Below are 19,448 nucleotides of genomic sequence, written 5' to 3'. Positions count from 1 at the left end.
TATACATTAAAGGGCAAAATAAAGCGCAAAAAGAAAGCTTTTCTGATGTCACGTGATTGTAGTAGAGGATTGATCACGTGATATCCTACGAGCACACGGAAGTGTAAGTGGAACGCACGACTGATAAGCAAAAAGAGGAAGTATGACTTCCGGGGGAGTTTGGCGCATGCGTAATTGCTGGCAGTTCAGCTGTCTGTTCTCTGATAAACCAGCATTCCTGTTTACCTGGACACAGTAAGTGACGTATGAGTGTGGCGGGCTGGAAATAAATGGAATCGTTTAATGACACAGATATAAAAGGGGGAGGGGGATAAGAGGGGAAGAGATTTTTAATATGTCCCACGTATTTATATTACCGAATTATGTCATACTGTGAGTCTGGAGAATAAAGTCTGACGTATAGCTTGTTGTGTAGTTGTATGTAGGCAGGCTATTGTCCCCTGTTATCAGCTATTTCAGGTACTGTTTTTTTATTGGATGTCCTAAGAAACACATCTGCTCACGTGATCATTGCTTTATGTAAACAGACGGTAGTTTATATCTATTTTATTTATGATGTTCATCCTCTTGTTGCATATTTATTAGTACTGCTGTCCTGCATGGCGCCATTCATTAACCCTGTGTGTGTGCGTTTTTATGAATATCCGCTACAGCCCTACGCTAACATGGCACCTGGCATAACTCGCTGCCGCTTCTCTGTGTGGAAAAGTGGGGGCTTCTTTGGTAAATAAGTCACCTCAGGCAGCTGGGGATATCAGCTGGCAGTTCTACAGGGACGATCTGATCGACAGCAGCTCTTCTATAAGCAAGAGAGATGAGCGGCCTCCTCCGACTTCTACTAATAAATACCCAAAGTCTATGGGCTGCGTAAAAGCAGTGGCTGAAGAGGATTCGCCGTTTTTGTGTCAATACTTTTCCGTACTTCTTATATAAGGCGGAGTCTGATCAGTCGATGACGCCGCGCACACACCGTTCCTTCCAAAGAAACGTTTATCATGACTCACATCTCCATTTTGGCAGCCATTGTGAACATCCATTCACGAAAACTGTAAAACAGACAAAATGGTAGAAATTGTGAATGTCACCAAAGCTTTGATTCAATGTTTATGACCATATATGGCTGGCAGGGAATCCTGGGACTTGTAGTGTCACTGGTTGGAGACCGCTGGCCTATGGGTATGTTCTCACTGTGCCGGTTTTGAAGTCACAACCAGTAGTAGATAAAAAAAAAAAAAAGTAGAATATTTCCTATATACTTCCCCTCCCTTACGATCCACTGTTTGTGGCTTCAAAAATTGCATAAAAATATGCACTAAAACGTCATGGTGTGAATATGGCCTTAGGGCTCATTCAGACGAGCGTGTATCACGTCCGTGTGATGACCGTTAAAACAACGGCCGTCACACGGACTCCTGTAGTTCACACGACTGTTGTTTTAACGGAGTGTGTGAAGGGTCCGTAAAAAAAATAGGACATGTCCTATTTTTTTGCGCTTCACGCATCCCTCCATAGACTCTAGTCTGCCGTTTTTCACATCCGAGGTTGGCCACGTTCGTGTGAATGCAGCTTTAGAAACCGTACAAAGCGACATAACCCTGAACTATTCACACTCTGCAAAAATGAAAGTTCTGTTTTGTACATTTTGGGCTTTCCCAGAAAAGGGTCGAGAGAAACATCAAAACCATTGCTGTTTACTCAATACTATCAGACACCCATCCCCAGTGTCATGGAGGTGAAGATCTCATTTACATTTCAAGTGATATTTCCATTTTAGTTTAGTGTTTCTGTTTTGGTTAATATTTAATCCACACGTTCCCATTTCTCTTCAGCCCATACCTAAATGTGGAGTCCAGCAGACAATACAATAGAGGAGCACACCCGGACTAACCAATATCATAAAACAATGGTCCTACATTTGCATATGAAACCCCATGGCCCTCCGCCCTTCTTAGTCAGAAACACGTTCTCTCTTTTACAGTTTAGGCTATGTTCACACGGAGTATTTTGGGGGAGGAATATCTGCCTCAAAATTCCGTTTGGAACTTTGAGGCAGATTTTCCTCTCCCTGCACGCCGATTTTCGCGCCGTTTTTCGCCCGCGGCCATTGAGCGCCGCGGGCATAAAACAGCGCGAAATACGCTTTCTCTGCCTCCCATTGAAGTCAATGGGAGGTCAGAGGCGGAAGCGCCCGAAGATAGGGCATGTCGCTTCTTTTTCCCGCGAGGCAGTTTTACTGCTCGCGGGAAAAAGACGCCGACGCCTCCCATTGAAATCAATGGGAGGCGTTCTCGGGCTGTTTTTGCCGAGTTTTGCGACGCGGTTTCCGCGTAAAAAAACTCGGCAAAATACCCCGTCTGAACATAGCCTAAAAATGTATTTTACCTCCCAGTATTTTTAGTAGGGAAGTTTGTTCAATTTGCTGTTGTCATAATTCTACCCAAATGGCCTTTTTGTCAAACATCTGTCGTATTCTCATTATGCTTAGTGTTTTTGTTTTTTTTCTTTTGTAGTTTTATGTAAATAACGCTGTATAATGGATTTTTCTTGTTTCAATTCCTTACCGTTTTCAAGATCTCTGTTTGCTATCAGTGAAAAATCATTTTTGTTTACTTTCATAGGCTGAACACCCGTACAGTCCTCACAAGTATTACCTCTGAGCTAAATGGACTGGACTCTACATTTAAAGACTGGGTTCACACTGTGCGTTTTTACTGCGTTTTTAGCATGTGTTGTGTTGTTGTTTTTTGGTTGATAAACTTCCATGTCTCAATAGTTCATCAACCAAAACCCAAAAAAATGCATGCTAAAATAAAAAGCAACAAAAACGTACAGCGTGAAAGTATTGTCAAGATTATGGGAGCATATCGCTAGGATGTGTCTGATCGCCGTGACTCCCGTAATAATAACTAAAAATGGAGTAGCAAGGGCACCAGGTGGCTGCTTGGATGGCCAATCTAGTTTCTGGCTTTTCAATGCTAATGACTAAAAAAAAGACAGGGCCGAGAAGAGATGAAGTGGCAAGATATTGGAAAGTGCCACTGCCACTTCGTTCTAGTGATTGGCAGTGGTCACAGCCGTCAGACCCCCTGCCAATCACATTGTTGGCATATCCTAGCGCTGTACCACCAATATCTTTGACGAGACATCTCCTCTAAATACACTGATTTATTGTTACAATAAAAAACAGAAAAGGACAGAAAAGAGAATTGTTCTGCTGCTGTTTCATACCAGGGCTGAGCAGGACACGCTCTTTAGTAGACCAGTGTTTCAGTGGGCTGTGTACACAGGGAAGAAGAGCTTTACTATGCACTCTGTATTTTACACACGGATTGAGGAAGGGGGCCCAGTGGCTACGGGGTGTTCATTAGCGGGTCACCAGTTGTCCACCACTGCCTTGGATACTGTAGCAATTATGACTATAGACTGAAAAAAATTACATTTGTGTTACCTAGTAGCCTTAAAGGGGTTCTCCACTTTGGACAATCCCTACTTGTTAGAAGGGTCCCTTGACAATAAGCGGATCACAGTGTCCCTCCTGCTGTGACCTTCAGCAATCAGCTGTAATCTTTGGGGAAACCGGTCAGTAAATGGTTTGTTTTCCTGCAGCGCCACCACAGGGGAAATTAAGCATTACACAGTGCCCATTCACATCAATGTGTTGTCTGTGTAATGCAGGACAGGACAGATCTTCCAGAGCGAGAGACACTCTAGCGGAGGATCCTGAACAGAGGACCCCCCTTTATTAACTTATCCCTAATAGGGTGTATGAAAATGTTTATTCTAAAGTGAACAATCCCTTTAATGCTGGAATCCCACAAGCTGTTTTCGTGGCAGTTTTTTTTTGTGCCATATTTAGCAGTGGATCCAAAAAGAAGGACAATTATAAAGGAAAGACTGATACATCTCTTCTCTTTTGCATCCACTTCTGCGTTTGGCTCAAAAAAAGTGCATCAAATTTTGCCCAAAAACTTCTTGTGTGATTCCAGCCTAAGAGGGCCATACACTTTAGAATAAAATGGTTCCCTTGAACCACTTGAAGAACCTTATGAAGCACAATAAAAAGTATCTCAATGTTGTCATGCCATAAATGTAACTGGCTTGGGTAGCTGAATCCATTGGTTGAAGTTTCCGATGCTATAAACCAGTAATTATGCTGCTTGGAAAGAATCATATTTTATAAATGGAATTAAAGTAGGTGGAACAAATCAGAAAATATTTTGTATAAGTACAATTGGTAACATTGTATAAAGAGAACTATTGAGGCTTCATCGTTGTTTCATTATTTGCAATGTTTTTCATTTATACTAACAAAAATGTGTCAATATTTAAACGTTTTTTTAATAAAGATATTATTTACCCCGGAAAAAGAATATGATTATACTTTTTGAAGATAATAATCTGAAACGTTCTTCTTTTTTTTTTTTTTTGCAGTGGAGTCAGACCCCGGAGAAGATGATCTCAGTTCCAAGGGATGGGATTCAGGGAGGTTTATTGCTGAAGCTGCTGGATTATCTGGCAGTGTAGAAGATGAACTCAATAAATCCCAGACTCCTATAGGCTATCTTGATGTGGACAAGGACTTGGATTCCAAGCAGGAACTGGTAAATATTATACTAGGTGTATGGCAAAAATACATAGACAAGGCTTGGTGCATGCACTTATGGGTCAGAATTATTTGAACAAGTTCATGGGAGAAGTTTTGTTATATTTTTATAGGAAAGGTTGGAAAATATTACTTTTATAAGAGCTATGTATTTTCTAATGTGTGTGTGTGTGTGTGTGTGTGTGTGTGTGTGTATATATATATATATATATATATATATAAAAAATGGCCTCACATTTGAGTATCTATTTATGAAACACTATACAAATCCAGTGTAAAGGAAAAATACAGCAAGTTAAAACTTCAATATATTAATTCTTGCAATTCTTAGGCAGCACATCCCTGGTTTCACATGTTGCCATTTTCTATTAGATTGATGACAAGGAGTTTGACATTCCCCAAGTTGACACCCCTCCGACTTTAGAGAGCATCTTGAATGAGGTGAGTACAAATGTTTATGTACACAGAAAGACCTATGGAAGAGGCATTGCAGCCTGTATCTGCGGGGCAATCTAGGGATACTTGAAAGGGTATCTGTCACCAGGATAGATCCCTTTAAGCACGAGCATCTAATAAATGCTCTATAGGAAATACATCAGCATGTTCTTTTGCACCTGTTGCCCAAATCCTTTCTTGGGGTGCTGAGTGAAAAAAAATGGGCTACTTGTAAGCAGGCCAAGAGGCATTAAGTGATCGAAACCATGACTCCTTTACACACTGAAGTGAGATGTCAGTGACGATGTGATGCCTCTTAATATGTGTGATATATATTGGGGTGCTTTAGATCGCTGCCCATCACGAGGATTAGGGGCGCCGTTCAATGGATGTAATAGCACCCATTGACGTATTTCCTTTAGGAATACCTAAATAGATACTCTTACTTAAAGTGGTTTTCCCACGTGGGACATTTATGACATATCCACAGGATATGTCATAAATGTCAGATAGATGCGGGTCCCACCTCTGGGACCTGCGCCTATCTCTAGAACGGGGCCCCCTAAACCCCGTTCTACCTCTGTGTTCCGGCTGATTTCCGACCATGAAGGAGAAAACAGCGTAGCTCACTGAGCTACATGTCAATTTGTCTTGCGTTTCTGCTTGCGAATTGTGTATTCCTAGTGCTGAGGAAAATTGCACCAATATCTACAGCATGAAAACGCGGGATCACACAGTTTATTTTTTACTGTGCCACATTTATCAGTTCCGATTAAAGGGGTTTTCTGATAACCCCTGCATTGTGGCTACAATAGCGAAAAACGTTTAAATGTACTGTATCTTTGTAGAAAATATGCCGACTGTCACTGCTATGGCCCTCCTGTCTCCCGCTGCTGGTACTGTCTACACTTTATACAGACTATACATAACATCACAGCGTCGGCTAAAAACGATCCACCATGGTGGACATCAGCCCGGCGCGCTGTATGAAGTATCCATTTTCTTGTAATTTGACAACACCATGGACGCCATATCACTCACTAAGTGAACTATACACAGAACTGGTGGCAGGACGCAAGACAATTCAATGACTTGGATGTTTACCAGCATACGGATTCACTAAGGTTTTCAGTTTCTTCATATGTGATGATTTTGTGAAGATCTGTTCATGTAGACTTAGGTGGCATGTATGACCTGTGCACATCTTGACCTTTTTATTTTTAGGAGGTTTTGGTTGTCTAAACTCTGCTTAGGTCAGACTTTTAGACACAAACCTAAATTTTAAAGAGAACTTTTCACCTCCCCATACATGTGCAGCATGTAATGGGCAGGGCTGCACAAACTCTGGGGCACTCAATATTTTTTCTACCCTCCTCCGTTATTTAGATATCGGTGCCATTATATTTGGTGCCCGATATTTAAATAACCCCCTGAACTGTCAATGGGGCGTGTTACTATGGCTGTGACACTGTCCAATCAGATACGGACAGTGTTACAGCATGAGCGAGGATAGAGGAGTGTGCGCGAGATCAGTGACAGCTTTCAAGATCAGTCTTCTGCCGAACTGGCAAGGGGGCATGTCACTGCTATGGACAGTTTAAGAGCTGGAGAGAGGAGAGCGGGCATGTGCACTCTCCTCTCTTCAGCTCTTGCGAGAGATCAGTCTTGTACTTTGTCTGCCGAACTGGCAAGGGGGCGTGTCTCTGCTACAGACCTTGCAAGCATCCGTAGCAGTGACACGCCCCCTTGCCTGTTCGGTAGAAGACTGATCTTGAAAGCTGGAGAGTGAGAGTGCGCGCGCATATTCTCCTCGCCTCTATCCTCGCTCTTAGACCTTATTCACATGAACGTGTGCGTTTTGCGCACGCAAAAAACGCTGCGTTTTTTTGCGTGTTGCAGTTGCGTGTGTCATCAGTATGTGCTGCGTGATTTTCACGCCTATGCCATGCTTATGACACGCAGTTTTGAAGTTTAGAAAAATAAATGAAGGAAGTGCTTTTATTTTTTCCTTCATTCCTTTATCTACTGTTGTGCGCGTCACACGGAAGTGCGCGATTTTCACGCACGCATTGACTTCAATGGGTGCCTGATGCGCGAAAAACGGCCAAGTATAGGACATGTTGTGAGTTTTACGCAGCGGACATACGCTGCGTGAAAATCACGGACTGTCTGAACGGCCCCATTGACTAACATAGGTCCGTGCGTACGTAATACACGTTCGTGTGCATAAGGCCTTACTGTAACACTGTCCGTATCTGATTGGACAGTGTCACAGCCATAGTAACACGCCCGCTTGCCAGTACACGCACCGTTGACAGTTCAGGGGGTTATTTAAATATCAGGCGCCATGTATAACGGCACCGGACTCTACATTTTTTTTCTACCCTCCTCCGTTATTTAAAGTGCCCCTGGGTTTGTGCAGCCCTGCCCATTATATTCTGCACTCCGCTGCACCTGTATGGGGAGGTGAAAGGTTCTCTTTAATGCATTTTTTTATAAAACATTACACTTTGATAAAAAATTGCATGAAGGCGCTTATGAGTATAAAGTGATAGGTGGCGTTTTCACAAAGTACCAGTTGTCTACTCTCAGAAAATATTTGACTATAGGGGTAGAATCACTTTTTTTAAAAATTTTATAATTCAGGCTTTATTTGCGTATATCAAAAGTCGGAAAATAGTCCCCAAACCCCTAGCAGCAAAAGGGCTAAGGCTGGGTTCACACGAGCATGTTACGTCCGTAATGGACGGAACGTATTTCGGCCGCAAGTCCCGGACCGAACACAGTGCAGGGAGCCGGGCTCCTAGCATCATAGTTATGTACGATGCTAGGAGTCCCTGCCTCGCTGCAGGACAACTGTCCCGTACTGAAAACATGATTACAGGACGGGACAGTTGTCCTGCAGCGAGGCAGGGACTCCTAGCGTCGTACATAACTATGATGCTAGGAGCCCGGCTCCCTGCAGTGTGTTCGGTCCGGGACTTGCGGCCGAAATACGTTCCGTCCACTACGGACGTAACATGGTCGTGTGAATCCAGCCTTAGGTAGCTAGTTGTATCTCCGCTCTTAACCATTGGGTTTCTTCGTGCTAGTTTGTAGGCTACACATGGTAATTTTGAAAATGGTATCGTGGCCGCATTAGAAGTCTATATTTTAGCAGACCTCCGAATGCTATTTTGCTATATGATGAAGACAAAAGCCTTTTTATGTAGAAAGAAGGCAAGAAAAATACAGTACAATGCTCTAATTTACTTCTGGATATAATATTTGTCTCACTAGACAGATGATGAGGATGAGCCTTTTATACCTGAGGATCCAGCTCTTTTAAACATCGAGACCATTGACACCTACTCCTGTGACACCTCATCATTGGCCAGCTCTGACAGCGGTGACCGGGCCCACAAAAGGTACTTAGTAAAGACTAATAATTCTCCTGTAGTTGTACAGATGTTACGCTGTCTCATTGGTATAGTAATAAACAGTTTGCACCTTGGATTAAATACACTCTGCTGGAGACTATTCTTTACATGTTACTCATGGCAGGAAGAAGAGGCTACCCGATGCGTTTTCCCGCCATGGATCAGTAATGTGCCATACTCTGCTCAAAGGGATCTCTGCACAGATCGTGTCTGCTACAGTAAGTCAAGGGGTAATATACATATAGAGATAGAAGGGGTATAAGCTTCACCTTTGTGTTATCCTATAGATCAATCAAATATGTGTATAAGCAAAACTAGTTGCAAAAAAAATCAATAATCTTCTCGTCTTATTCTAGGATAAAGTAGATGCTGGTTTGCCCACAGCTATTGTAAGTCTGTCTGTCTGTCTGTCTGTCTGTCTGTCTGTCTGTCTGTCTGTCTTCTATCTGTCTATCCATATTTGCAGAGCTCCCCTTGAGTCTTCCTTTTTGTTTTTAAATATCTTTAGGCTGTTTCCAATCTCATTGCAGTAGGCACTTCTCATGGATTGACTTTAATATTTGGTAAGTTCCATAGGGTCAAAATATATATTTTTTAGTAGACCCCATTCACACAATGGACGGGGCATACCATTTACAAAAAAATGTAATGAAATGCATGTCAATATAGTTGTGTTTGTCTGCCACTGACTTTTTTTTGATAAAAATAGTTTTTAAAAATGGGTACTTTTAACCCCTTCCCGACATTTGACGTACATGTACGTCATGGAAAGCATTGACTTCCCGCAAAATGCCGTACATGTACTTCAAATGTTTGGCACCGGCTCAGAAACTGAGTCGGTGCCATCATCACCGGATCTCAGCTGTATCTTACAGCTGACATCCGACTGTAACGGCGGGGACCGAAATTAGCTTCGATCCCCGCCATTAACCCCTTAAGTGCAGCGCTCAAACGCGATCGCTGCACTTAAGGTGTTTGCAGCTCATCGGAGCCCCAGCAATGAAATTGCCGGGGTTCCGGTGGCTGCAATGGCAACCGGAGGCCTAATACTGGCCTCCCAGTCTGCCTAGCACCGAAGCCGGTCAAGATCCGCCCGGCGGCGGAGCCTGATCGGCTTCCGTAGCTGCCGGCAAGATGGCGCCGGGTCAGGAGCTGATCCGGCGTCATCAGCGGTGGATGTCAGCTGTACTGTACAGCTGACATCCACCTGTAACGGCAGGAACCGGAGCTAGCTCCGATCCCTGCCATTAACCCCTTCGATGCAGCAATCGAAAGTGATTGCTGCATCGTAGCGGTTACTAGCAGATCGCCAGCCCTGACAGGCAATCGGGACTGGCGACTGCTGTTATGGCAACAGGAGACACAATGGTCTCCTGCTCTGCCATTACGGAAGCCTATTAGGCCCCGCCGGGAGGCGAAGCCTAATCGGCTTGCTGTCAGTGAATGACTGACAGATCTAATACATTGCACTACATAGGTACTGCAATGTATTAGAAAAAAAAAAATCTGACCGTTGGACCTTCAAGTCCCCTAGTGGGACTTGAAGAAAAGTGTAAAAAAAAGTATAAAAAAGTGTAAAAAAAAAGTGCAAAAAATAAAAGTTTGAAAACAATAAAAGTTTCAAGTAATCAAATAAAACACAATCCCCCTTTTACTCTTATCAAGTCCTTTATTATTGAAAAATAATAATAAACCATATGTATTTGGTATCGCCACGACCGTAACGACCTGAGGTATCAAAATATTGTATTATTTATTGCACGCGGTGAACAGCGTAAAAAAAAACTTAAAAAACGTTACCAGAGTTTCTGTTTTTTGGTCACTTTGCCCTACAAATATTAGAATAAAAAGTGATCAAAAAGTCGCACGTATCCAAAAATGGTACCTATAAAAACTATAGCTCGTCCCGCAAAAAACAAGCCCTCATACACCTCCGTCGACAAAAAAATTAAAACGTTATGGTTCTCACAACTTTGCGACAGAAAAAAAATACATTCTTTTTACAAAAGTAATTTTATTGTGAAAAAAGTTGTAAAACATAAAAAAATGCTATAAATTAGGTATCGCCAGAATCGTACTGACCAGCAGAATAAAGTTAACATGTAATTTATAACGCATGGTGAACGCTGTATAAAAAAACCCGAAAAAAGCTGTGCCAGAATTGCGTTTTTTTGTTTACCTGGCATCCCAAAAAATAGGATAAAAGGTGATCAAAAAGTCACATGTACCCCAAAATGGTACTAATAATAACTACAGCTCATCCCGCAACAAACCAGCCCTCATACCGCTACGTCTATGAAAAATAAAATTAGTTTTGGCTCCAATAAGTCAGGAAATAAAAAAATATGCAGTTGTGCCCGAGGGGAACATTTCTTCTGTTTGAAGAGGCGATTTATCAAGGACCTAAAATTAGGGAACCAGGAAAGGGAGGGCCCAAACATATCCGCTGGAAGCGACGGTGCCCGTATTATACCAGGACAACACTTCCCAGCAAAATTCCTCAAACTACAAAGGTGCAGAGTGTGGACCAAAAGGGGGATAAGAAATGACACCATTTATCAGTGCGACACTGGCCTGTGCGGAAAGGATTGCTTCACAGCGTAACACACATCTATGGATTATTAATTTTTTTTCATACCACCTGACTATGCCCCTTATATACTCCGCCCCGCTTACATGTACCCCCACATTATAAAACACCAGCAATACTCAAACAAATTTAGTACCAAGCAAAATCCGCTCTCCAAAAGCCAAATGGTGCTCCCTCGGCTCTGAACCCTACAGCGTGCCCAAACAGCAGTTTCCTTCAACATATATGGCATCGTCATACCCGGGAGAACCCTTTTAACAATTTTTGGGGTGTGTGTCTCCAGTGTCATAAGCTTGGCATGACATATTTGCCACTGAATGGCATATCTAGGGAAAAATATAAATTTTTAATTTGCACCATCCGCAGTGCATTCATTTATGGAAAAGACCTGTTGGGTGAAAATCCTCACTACACCCCTTAATAAATGCCTTGAGGGGTGCAGTTTCCATAATGGGGTCACTTCTCAGGGGTTTCTTTTTATTATTTCACATCTGAGCCTCTGCAGTTGTGAACCAATACTTTGTAAATCGCCAAATTAGGCCTCCACTCCGCATGGTACTCTTCACTCCTGAGCCCTGTCATATGTCCAGGCAAAAGATTAGGGCCACATGTAGGGTGTTTCTAAAACCGGGAAACACCGCATAATAATTAGAGGGCTGTCTTGTTATGGTGGCACAAGCCGGGCACCACATATTGGCATATCTATGGAAGAAAATCCCATTTTCACTCTGCAACATCGAGTGAACACTAATTTCTACAAAACACCTGCAGGGTTAAAATGCTTACTACACCCCTTGGTAAATGCATTGAGGGGTGTCGTTTCCAAAATGGGGTCACTTCTGGGGGGTTTCCACTGTTTTGGGCCCACAGGCGCCCAGAAACCAATCCAGCAACATCTGCACTCCAAATGGCGGTCCTTTCCTTCTGAGCCCTGCCGTTTGCCCAAACAGCAGTTTATGACCACATATGGGGTATTGCCGTACTCGGGAGAAATTGCTTTACAAATTTTGGGCTCTTTTTTTCCTTTATTTGTTGAGAAAATGAAAAAATTTGCGCTAAAGCTACGTCTTATTGAAGAAAAAGGACTGTTTTTATTTTCACTGCCTAATTCTAATAAATTCTATGAAACGTCTGTGGGGTCAAAATGCTTACTACACCCCTAGATGAATTCCTCAAGAGGTGTAGTTTCCTAAATGGAGTCCCTTTTTGGGCGTTTTCATTGTTTTGTCCCCTCAGGGGCTTTGCAAATGTGACATGGCCTCCGCAAACCATTCCTGCTAAATGTGATCTCAAAAAGCCAAATAGTGCTGTTTCCCTTCTAAGCCCTGCCGTGTGTCCAAACAGCCGTTTATTACCACATGTGGGGTATTGTTTTACTCGGGAGAAATTGCTTTACAAATTTTGTGGTGCTTTTTCTCCTTCAGTCCTTGTGGAAATGAGAATAAATTAGCTAAACCTACATTTTCTTTGAAAAAATTTAGATTATCATTTTCACAGCCTACTTCCAATAATTTATGCAAAAAACATGTGGGGTCAAAACGCTCACTATACCCCTAGATAATTTCCTCAATGGGTGTAGTTTCCGAAATGGGGTCACTTGTGGGGGGTTTCCACTGTTTTGTCCCCTCAGGGGCTTCGTAAATGTGACCTGGCCTCCGCAAACCATTCCTGCTAAATTTGAGCTCCAAAAGCCAAACGGCGCTCTTTCCCTTCTAAGCCCTGCCGTGTGTCCAAATATCCATTTATTACCACATGTGGGGTAGTGTTTTACTCGGGAGAAATTGCTTTACAAATTTTGCGATGCTTTTTCTCCTTTAGTCCTTGTGGAAATGAGAAAAAAAATCGCTAAACCTACATTTTCTTTGAAGAAATGTTGATTTTAATTTTCACGGCCTACTTCCAATAATTTCTGTAAAAAACCTGTGCGGTCAAAATGCTCACTACACCCCTAGATAATTTCCTTGAGGTGTCTAGTTTCCCAGATGGGGTCACTTTTGGGGGATTTTCACTGTTTTGGCACCGCAAGAGCCCTTCAAACCTGACATGGTGCCTAAAATATATTCTAACAAAAATAAGGCCCCAAAATCCACTAGGTGCTCCTTTGCTTCTGAGGCCGGTGCTTCATTCCAGTAGCACGCTACGGCCACATGTGGGATATTTCCTAAAACTGCAGAAACTGGGCAACAAATATTGAGTTGCATTTCTCTGGTAAAACCTTCTGTGTTATAAAAAAAATTGTATTCAAAATTTATTTCTGCAAAAAAATATGAAATTTGTAAATTTCACCTGTACTTTGCTTTAATTCCTGTGAAATGTGTAAAGGGTTAAGACATTTTCTAAATGCTGTTTTGAATACTTTGAGGGGTGAAGTTTTTAAAATGGGGTGACTTTTTGGCCGTTTCTAATATATAAGGCCCTCAAAACCACTTCACAACTGAACTGGCCCCTGTAAAAATAGCTTATTGAAATTTTCTTGAAAATGTGAGAAATTGCTGCTAAAGTTCTAAGCCTTGTAACGTCCTAGAAAAATAAAAGGATGTTCAAAAAACGATGCCAATCTAAAGTAGACATATGGGGGATGTTAATTAGCAACAATTTTGTGTGGTATAACTGCCTGTCTTACAAGCAGATACATTTAAATTGAGAAAAATGCTAATTTTTGCAATTTTTCACTATATTTTCGTGTTTTTCACAATTAAATACTGAATGTATCGACCAAATTTTACCACTATCTTAAAGTCGAATGTGTCACGAGAAAACAATCTCAGAATCGCCCGGATAGGTGGAAGCATTTCAACGTTATTACCACATAAAGTGAAACATGTCAGATTTGAAAAATGAGGCTCTGTCAGGAAGGTCAAAAGTGGCTAAAGAGGGAAGGGGTTAAAGCGGTTGTCCAAGAACGACAACCCCTTTCCATGTTCCCTATTAGAGCATGTAGATATTATTTTGGGGGTGTTCTTTGTTCGGAAGCCCCCTATATGTGTCAGAATGGACAGCCGCTCTGCATGGATGGTCTTTTATTTGAGTGACTGCTGCAGGGGGAATGTATGCCTAGACGAAGCTTCCCACGGCGATGAAAGCTGATCACTGGGGGTTAGAGAAGCGGTACCTGCTGCAATCGGCTGATCACCGTGCCAGATTAATTTTTAAAAAGGGGTTGTCAACCCTTTTAATGCCTCTGACTGGTCATGAGTAGATCACTCATGCGTTAGATGAACAATAAGGATGCTTCAGTCCATAGTCCACAAATGCTAAACTAAAGCTGCAGCAATTGTTAGTCCAATAGTCCACTGTGGGGCCTCAATATAACGTTCTCCGTTGGAGGACCCGATGAACGGAAAGTAAAATGGAAACCAAGCTATGGTTTTTGTTTGGCTTTCCGTTCATCGGTTCCTCCGACAGAAAGGTCGAACAGAACCCATGAACCGGCCCTAACTGGTGGTTGAGTCCGAATAAAACCATATACTGATATGAAAAATGTCATCGAAAAAGAGCATGCTGTTGGCAAAATAATGCAATTTTTTTGTCCTAATGACTGTTTTTCTGTCTATTCTCCTATTCTCATGGCACTGAGAAGGCAAAGGTATGATAATGTTCTGCATGCCAGCAAGTGCGAGAAACGATGCTTGTTTTTTTGTATTTGGTCTCATGTTTCACGATGATATGTTTCTTAATGGATTATTATTTCCTAATTTACATTTAAGGCTATGTACACCTTAGACATTTTTATTTTAAAAATCCGTCTGTTTTACGCAACTTTCTAAACACTTCATTAAAAATTATTTCTGCTTTTTGATACAGCTGCTTTGTATCCTGTATACTGAGCATCAGTATCTAGCACTGAAACCTGTATCCGTCAGTTCAGCGGCACTGACGGGTTTAGTGACAGCAGGTCTTGCGTGTCACTAATGAAATTAGATGTGATCGGTAACCGCTCGATCCTGACCCGCTGACACTGAATCCGTCAGTGCCGCTTACCTGACGGATACAGGTTTCAGAGCTAGATACAGCTGCTCTATATACAGTATGAAAGCAGCTATATCTCAAAAAGTAAAAATAATTTTTAATTGAAAGTATTTAGAATGTTGCACAAAACACAATGATAGACATTTAAAAAAAAACAACAACAAATAAACGATTTCAAATGTGTACATAGCCTTTAACTCTAACTACCCTTTACCTCAAGATGTTGAACAATCTATTTGCAACATTGGATGGTAAATAGATTATGTGGCAATGGAGGTAAAATAGTCTAACACAGCGGTGATCCACCAACTACATTATGGGGGCCTCAGATGCGGCCCCTGACTCCATCCGTGGGCTGCACATTACATTTAGTGTCGCTTGTTCGCCCGTTTGTAGTGGAGAGATGGTCACACGTGCTGTCAGCCTCCACTATGGTAATTCGACATTTGGAATCGGCTGCAAGCCTTCCTTTGGAGGTGCTTTCACCACCCCCCTCCCCCCGAGAATGCTAGCTACAGAATACAAATAAATACAGCAATATCTACATGCCCCCATATGCAGCGTTAACCACAAATCACCTAACTACAGTGCCAGCCACATGATTCCCATACACCTTGCTAGGCACACGTGCCCCCGAGTATAGCAGTATGTCCCTCAATAAAGAGTCCAGCCATAGCCATCCTTTATTGCATGTAGACACATGCCCATGGTCAGTTCCAGACACATCTTTTTGTGCTGACACATTAAACTCATATGCAACTTTGTAGTAAAGTACCATTGTGAGCGTTGGTGAATTAAATTGAGAACAATCTAACATGTTAATAGTTCGTGCACCATAAGTATGCTCAGTGCCGTTAGTATAAAAATGGGAACTCAACACTCCAAGGTATTCTGCAATAAGTGATATTTTATTTCACACATAGAGAAAAGTAGTAATCCAAAATAGGTTTAACGTTTCAGTCTATACATCCTTATAGAAATACGCGGTGCTTGCTATTTCGGTCACTATTAGGTAATGGCGCCATTACCTAACAGCGACCGAGGTCGCAAGTGCCGTATATTTCTATCCGCGGATGTAATCCGTGTCTGAAGAAGGTCGGATGTATAGACCGAAACGTTAAACCTATTTAGGATTACTACTTTTCTCTATGTGTGAAATAAAATATGACTTATTGCATAATACCTTGGAGTGTTGTGTTCCCATTTTTATATGTTGGCGTGGAAGCCTACTCGTGCACCCTTGAGGCACGAAGTGCTGCGGGACCAAAAAAGTACCAGTGCTGTTAGTATGAAGGAAACGGCAATGATGACATTGACGTGAACGATCACTTTCATTATTATTATTATAGACTGGAAGATGCTAACTTTTCCCTCAAATATGTCAATGATGTCAACTGTGGGTGTTCGTGCTCTATGACCCCTCCGATAGCTACAATGAAGGGGCTGTGGCGCTTCTCTGACATCTGTGCTCCTTTGTTTTCTGACTTGGAGATCTTTGGAATTTTCTGTTCACGGCTATGGAACTGCAAATCACGTGCGCTTACAGTGGGGATACCCCAATAACACTTTTTTTTCTAATTCCACTATGAGCAGACATTGATGTAGCAAACATGAATACAATTTTTAATATTATATGTGTCTCCCATTATTCATTTTCCTATTCAAAAAACTCATTGACCACATCATTCATTGCTTGGCCATTTTTTTATTTTTTTTTATTAAATATTGGAAATAATCCACAAATTTTTTTAACAAGCAGATCAGTCATTATTAATCTCAAATGTATCACATATACATGTACGTTGATCACTTGAATGGGGCTGGGCTGCAATACCAGACGGAGCCTATTGAGCAGTGTGGTGCTGTATCATGGGTAAAAAAAACAGACTTTTTTTTTTTTTTTCTAATCTCAGGCAATCCCTATATGAATCGAACTGGTAATAAATGAGTAAACCTTGCTGTCTTCAGCAGCAGAATTTAGAACATGTTTAGAACCATTATTTGAGAAATATGTGTATTCCTATAGCTTTTTTTTAATATTTGATACTATACATCTACAATAAACTTGGCAGTGGATTTGTCAAAGAAATACGATACAAATTTAAATACCAGAAAGGTATATGCTTGATACATTCTCATTTTAAAAGCAAATTCTGTAAATTGTTCAGTTGTTTGTTGATCGATTCACTGGTGCGCTTATGTTGCTATGGGAAGGATGTGTGAAGATAATTATTCTGTTTGGCATGAAATAAGAATTCACTTTACTCCACAGACACAAACCAGGCTCTGCGGCTCTGTCTTGGCAGCACAGCAGTGGGTGCGCAGTATGGAGCGGTCTCCGCATTGAGTATCAATAATGACTGTTCCAGACTTCTCTGTGGTTTTGCCAAAGGACAGGTATATTTAATTACATCTACTTCCCAACTTCCTCTTATGCATGATTAGTATTCATTTTCTGATTATAGAGCTCCAGATCCCCTGCATAGACATGGATATTAACGATTACATGCTGACTGCCTCATCTGCCACTGGAGGGAGCTTTGGAGCTTACTGCAATCTGTTCTGTTCAGTGACAGCGGGTCCTGTGTGTCTCTGACACGCGGGATCCACCTGTAATCTATCACGCAGGATCCACCTGTAATCTATCACGCAGGATCCACCTGTAATCTATCACATCTAAGTTATGAACTTATATGTGATCGGTAACCGCTCGATCCTGTGTGTCAGAGACAAACAGGACCCGCTGTCACTGAACCAGTCAGTCCCGCGGATTCAGGTCTCAGCGCAAGATACAGCCGCTCTGTATACAGGATACAAAGCAGCTGTATCTGAAAGTGTTAAAATAATTTTTTAATAAGATGTAATTACAAAGTTGCACCAATCAAACTGATAGACACTTTTTTATATAAAAAAAAAATATTTTTCAAAGGTGTACATAGCCTTTAAGGCCTGTCCAAATTTTATCAGCTTTTCAGTCAGCATTGCACAATATTTAATTGTTGTCTTTTTATTTTGATCATTTACATTGTGCAATTATTGTTCAAATATTGTTCAATTCAGATAATCTCCTCTAAATACCTATAAACCTTACCTCTTCTTGGCCTTTTCGGACATTGGATGCATGTGTTTTTTCACGTTATTTTTCTCATAACATGCACTATACATCGATTGTGACCTCTTACCGAATTCAATGATTATACAGATTATTAAAATTGATGGTCTATTCTTCGGATAGGGCATAAATATTAGATAAATGAGGGTCCGACTGTCGGCACCCATGCTGATCAGCTGTTTGAATGGGACAGTGATTCAATACCTTCCACCGGCGCTACAAATGTAACGGGGCATGCAAGTACAAACGGAGAGAAGAACCATAAGCTGCAGCGCTCATAAGAGCACCGCGGCCCCTTCAAACAGCTGATCGGCGGTGGTGCCAAGAGTCAGACCCCCACTGATCTAATATTGATGGCTTATCCTGAGGATAGGCCATCAATTGTAGTAACCCGGATAACCCCTTTAAATTGAGACATACCCTAATAAATCCTTTTGAATGTTATGTAATATTTGTATCACGATTGTAAAAATTTCAGAAAAAATAAAAATCACTTTACTCTAAATTCCAGTGAATTGTAGCACTGCATCTTCCATGCTAATCATATGCGTTTATCTTCTCTTGTCAGATTACAATGTGGGATCTGGCAGGTGGGAAACTGCTGCGATCTATAACCGATGCTCATCCTCCTGGAACTGCCATCTTGCATATAAAGGTACATGCGCCATTTTTTTATGTAGTTTGTTGAAAATTGGTACAATATTAGCCTGTTTCCGAGTGATCGCAACGATTATTGGCCCATGTAAGTTAAGGAAAGGTAATAAAGTCATTGCTGCTTAGCACACAGCTCTCATGGGATCCATTTCTAAGTAACAATAATACTCAGAGAAATCCCCCGTTAGCTGCATGAATCGTCCTGATGGAAATGTCTATCGGATACATGCAGTCGACTACGCTATTGTTTCCGCTAAAAAAAATGGAAACCTTACGGAACGGAAACAAACGGAAACCATTTTCAACGGAAGCGTTAGAATTTAAATCAATGGTAATGGAAACGGAACCTATGGTTTCCATTTGGCTTTCCTTTCATGGGTTCCTCTGACGCAAAGGTCTGACAGAACGCATGAACGGAAGCCCAACGTTGATGTGAACACCGCTCTAGTAAACTTATATGTATTTGCAAGTTGGGAACGTTTGTTGAAGTATTTCCTTTTTTCTAAGTGGGGGTTTACTTTTGGACTTTACTACACGTTTCACCCCTGCCAATACAAAGGGTGAAATCCAATTCAATTTCTGCAATAGATAGGACATGCTAAAGACTTTTATTTTTACAAGATGCCCTCAAATCTGTGAATGTTAGTCTGGTGCTAGTAATTGGGG

General features: G+C 41.6%; 1 protein-coding gene across 2 annotated transcripts in view; it reads left to right on the top strand.

The window, feature by feature from the left end:
- The first annotated feature begins 131 nt into the window (after positions 1–131).
- Positions 132–19,448, top strand: part of VPS8 (VPS8 subunit of CORVET complex) — a 163,298-nt gene continuing 143,981 nt past the window's right edge. For both annotated transcript variants that reach the window (XM_075829729.1, XM_075829728.1), the window contains exons 1-9: positions 132–234; positions 4,432–4,601; positions 4,976–5,044; positions 8,318–8,445; positions 8,582–8,675; positions 8,814–8,846; positions 8,966–9,020; positions 17,289–17,413; positions 18,697–18,783. In XM_075829729.1, the coding sequence (XP_075685844.1) occupies position 234; positions 4,432–4,601; positions 4,976–5,044; positions 8,318–8,445; positions 8,582–8,675; positions 8,814–8,846; positions 8,966–9,020; positions 17,289–17,413; positions 18,697–18,783 (762 nt within the window). In that variant the 5' untranslated portion in view covers positions 132–233. The remainder of the gene's footprint in view (positions 235–4,431; positions 4,602–4,975; positions 5,045–8,317; positions 8,446–8,581; positions 8,676–8,813; positions 8,847–8,965; positions 9,021–17,288; positions 17,414–18,696; positions 18,784–19,448) is intronic.

Source organism: Rhinoderma darwinii, chromosome 6 (genome assembly GCF_050947455.1).
Source record: "Rhinoderma darwinii isolate aRhiDar2 chromosome 6, aRhiDar2.hap1, whole genome shotgun sequence".
In the NCBI taxonomy this organism is placed as follows: Eukaryota; Metazoa; Chordata; class Amphibia; order Anura; family Rhinodermatidae; genus Rhinoderma; species Rhinoderma darwinii.
This window is presented reverse-complemented; position numbering and strand designations above follow the sequence as displayed.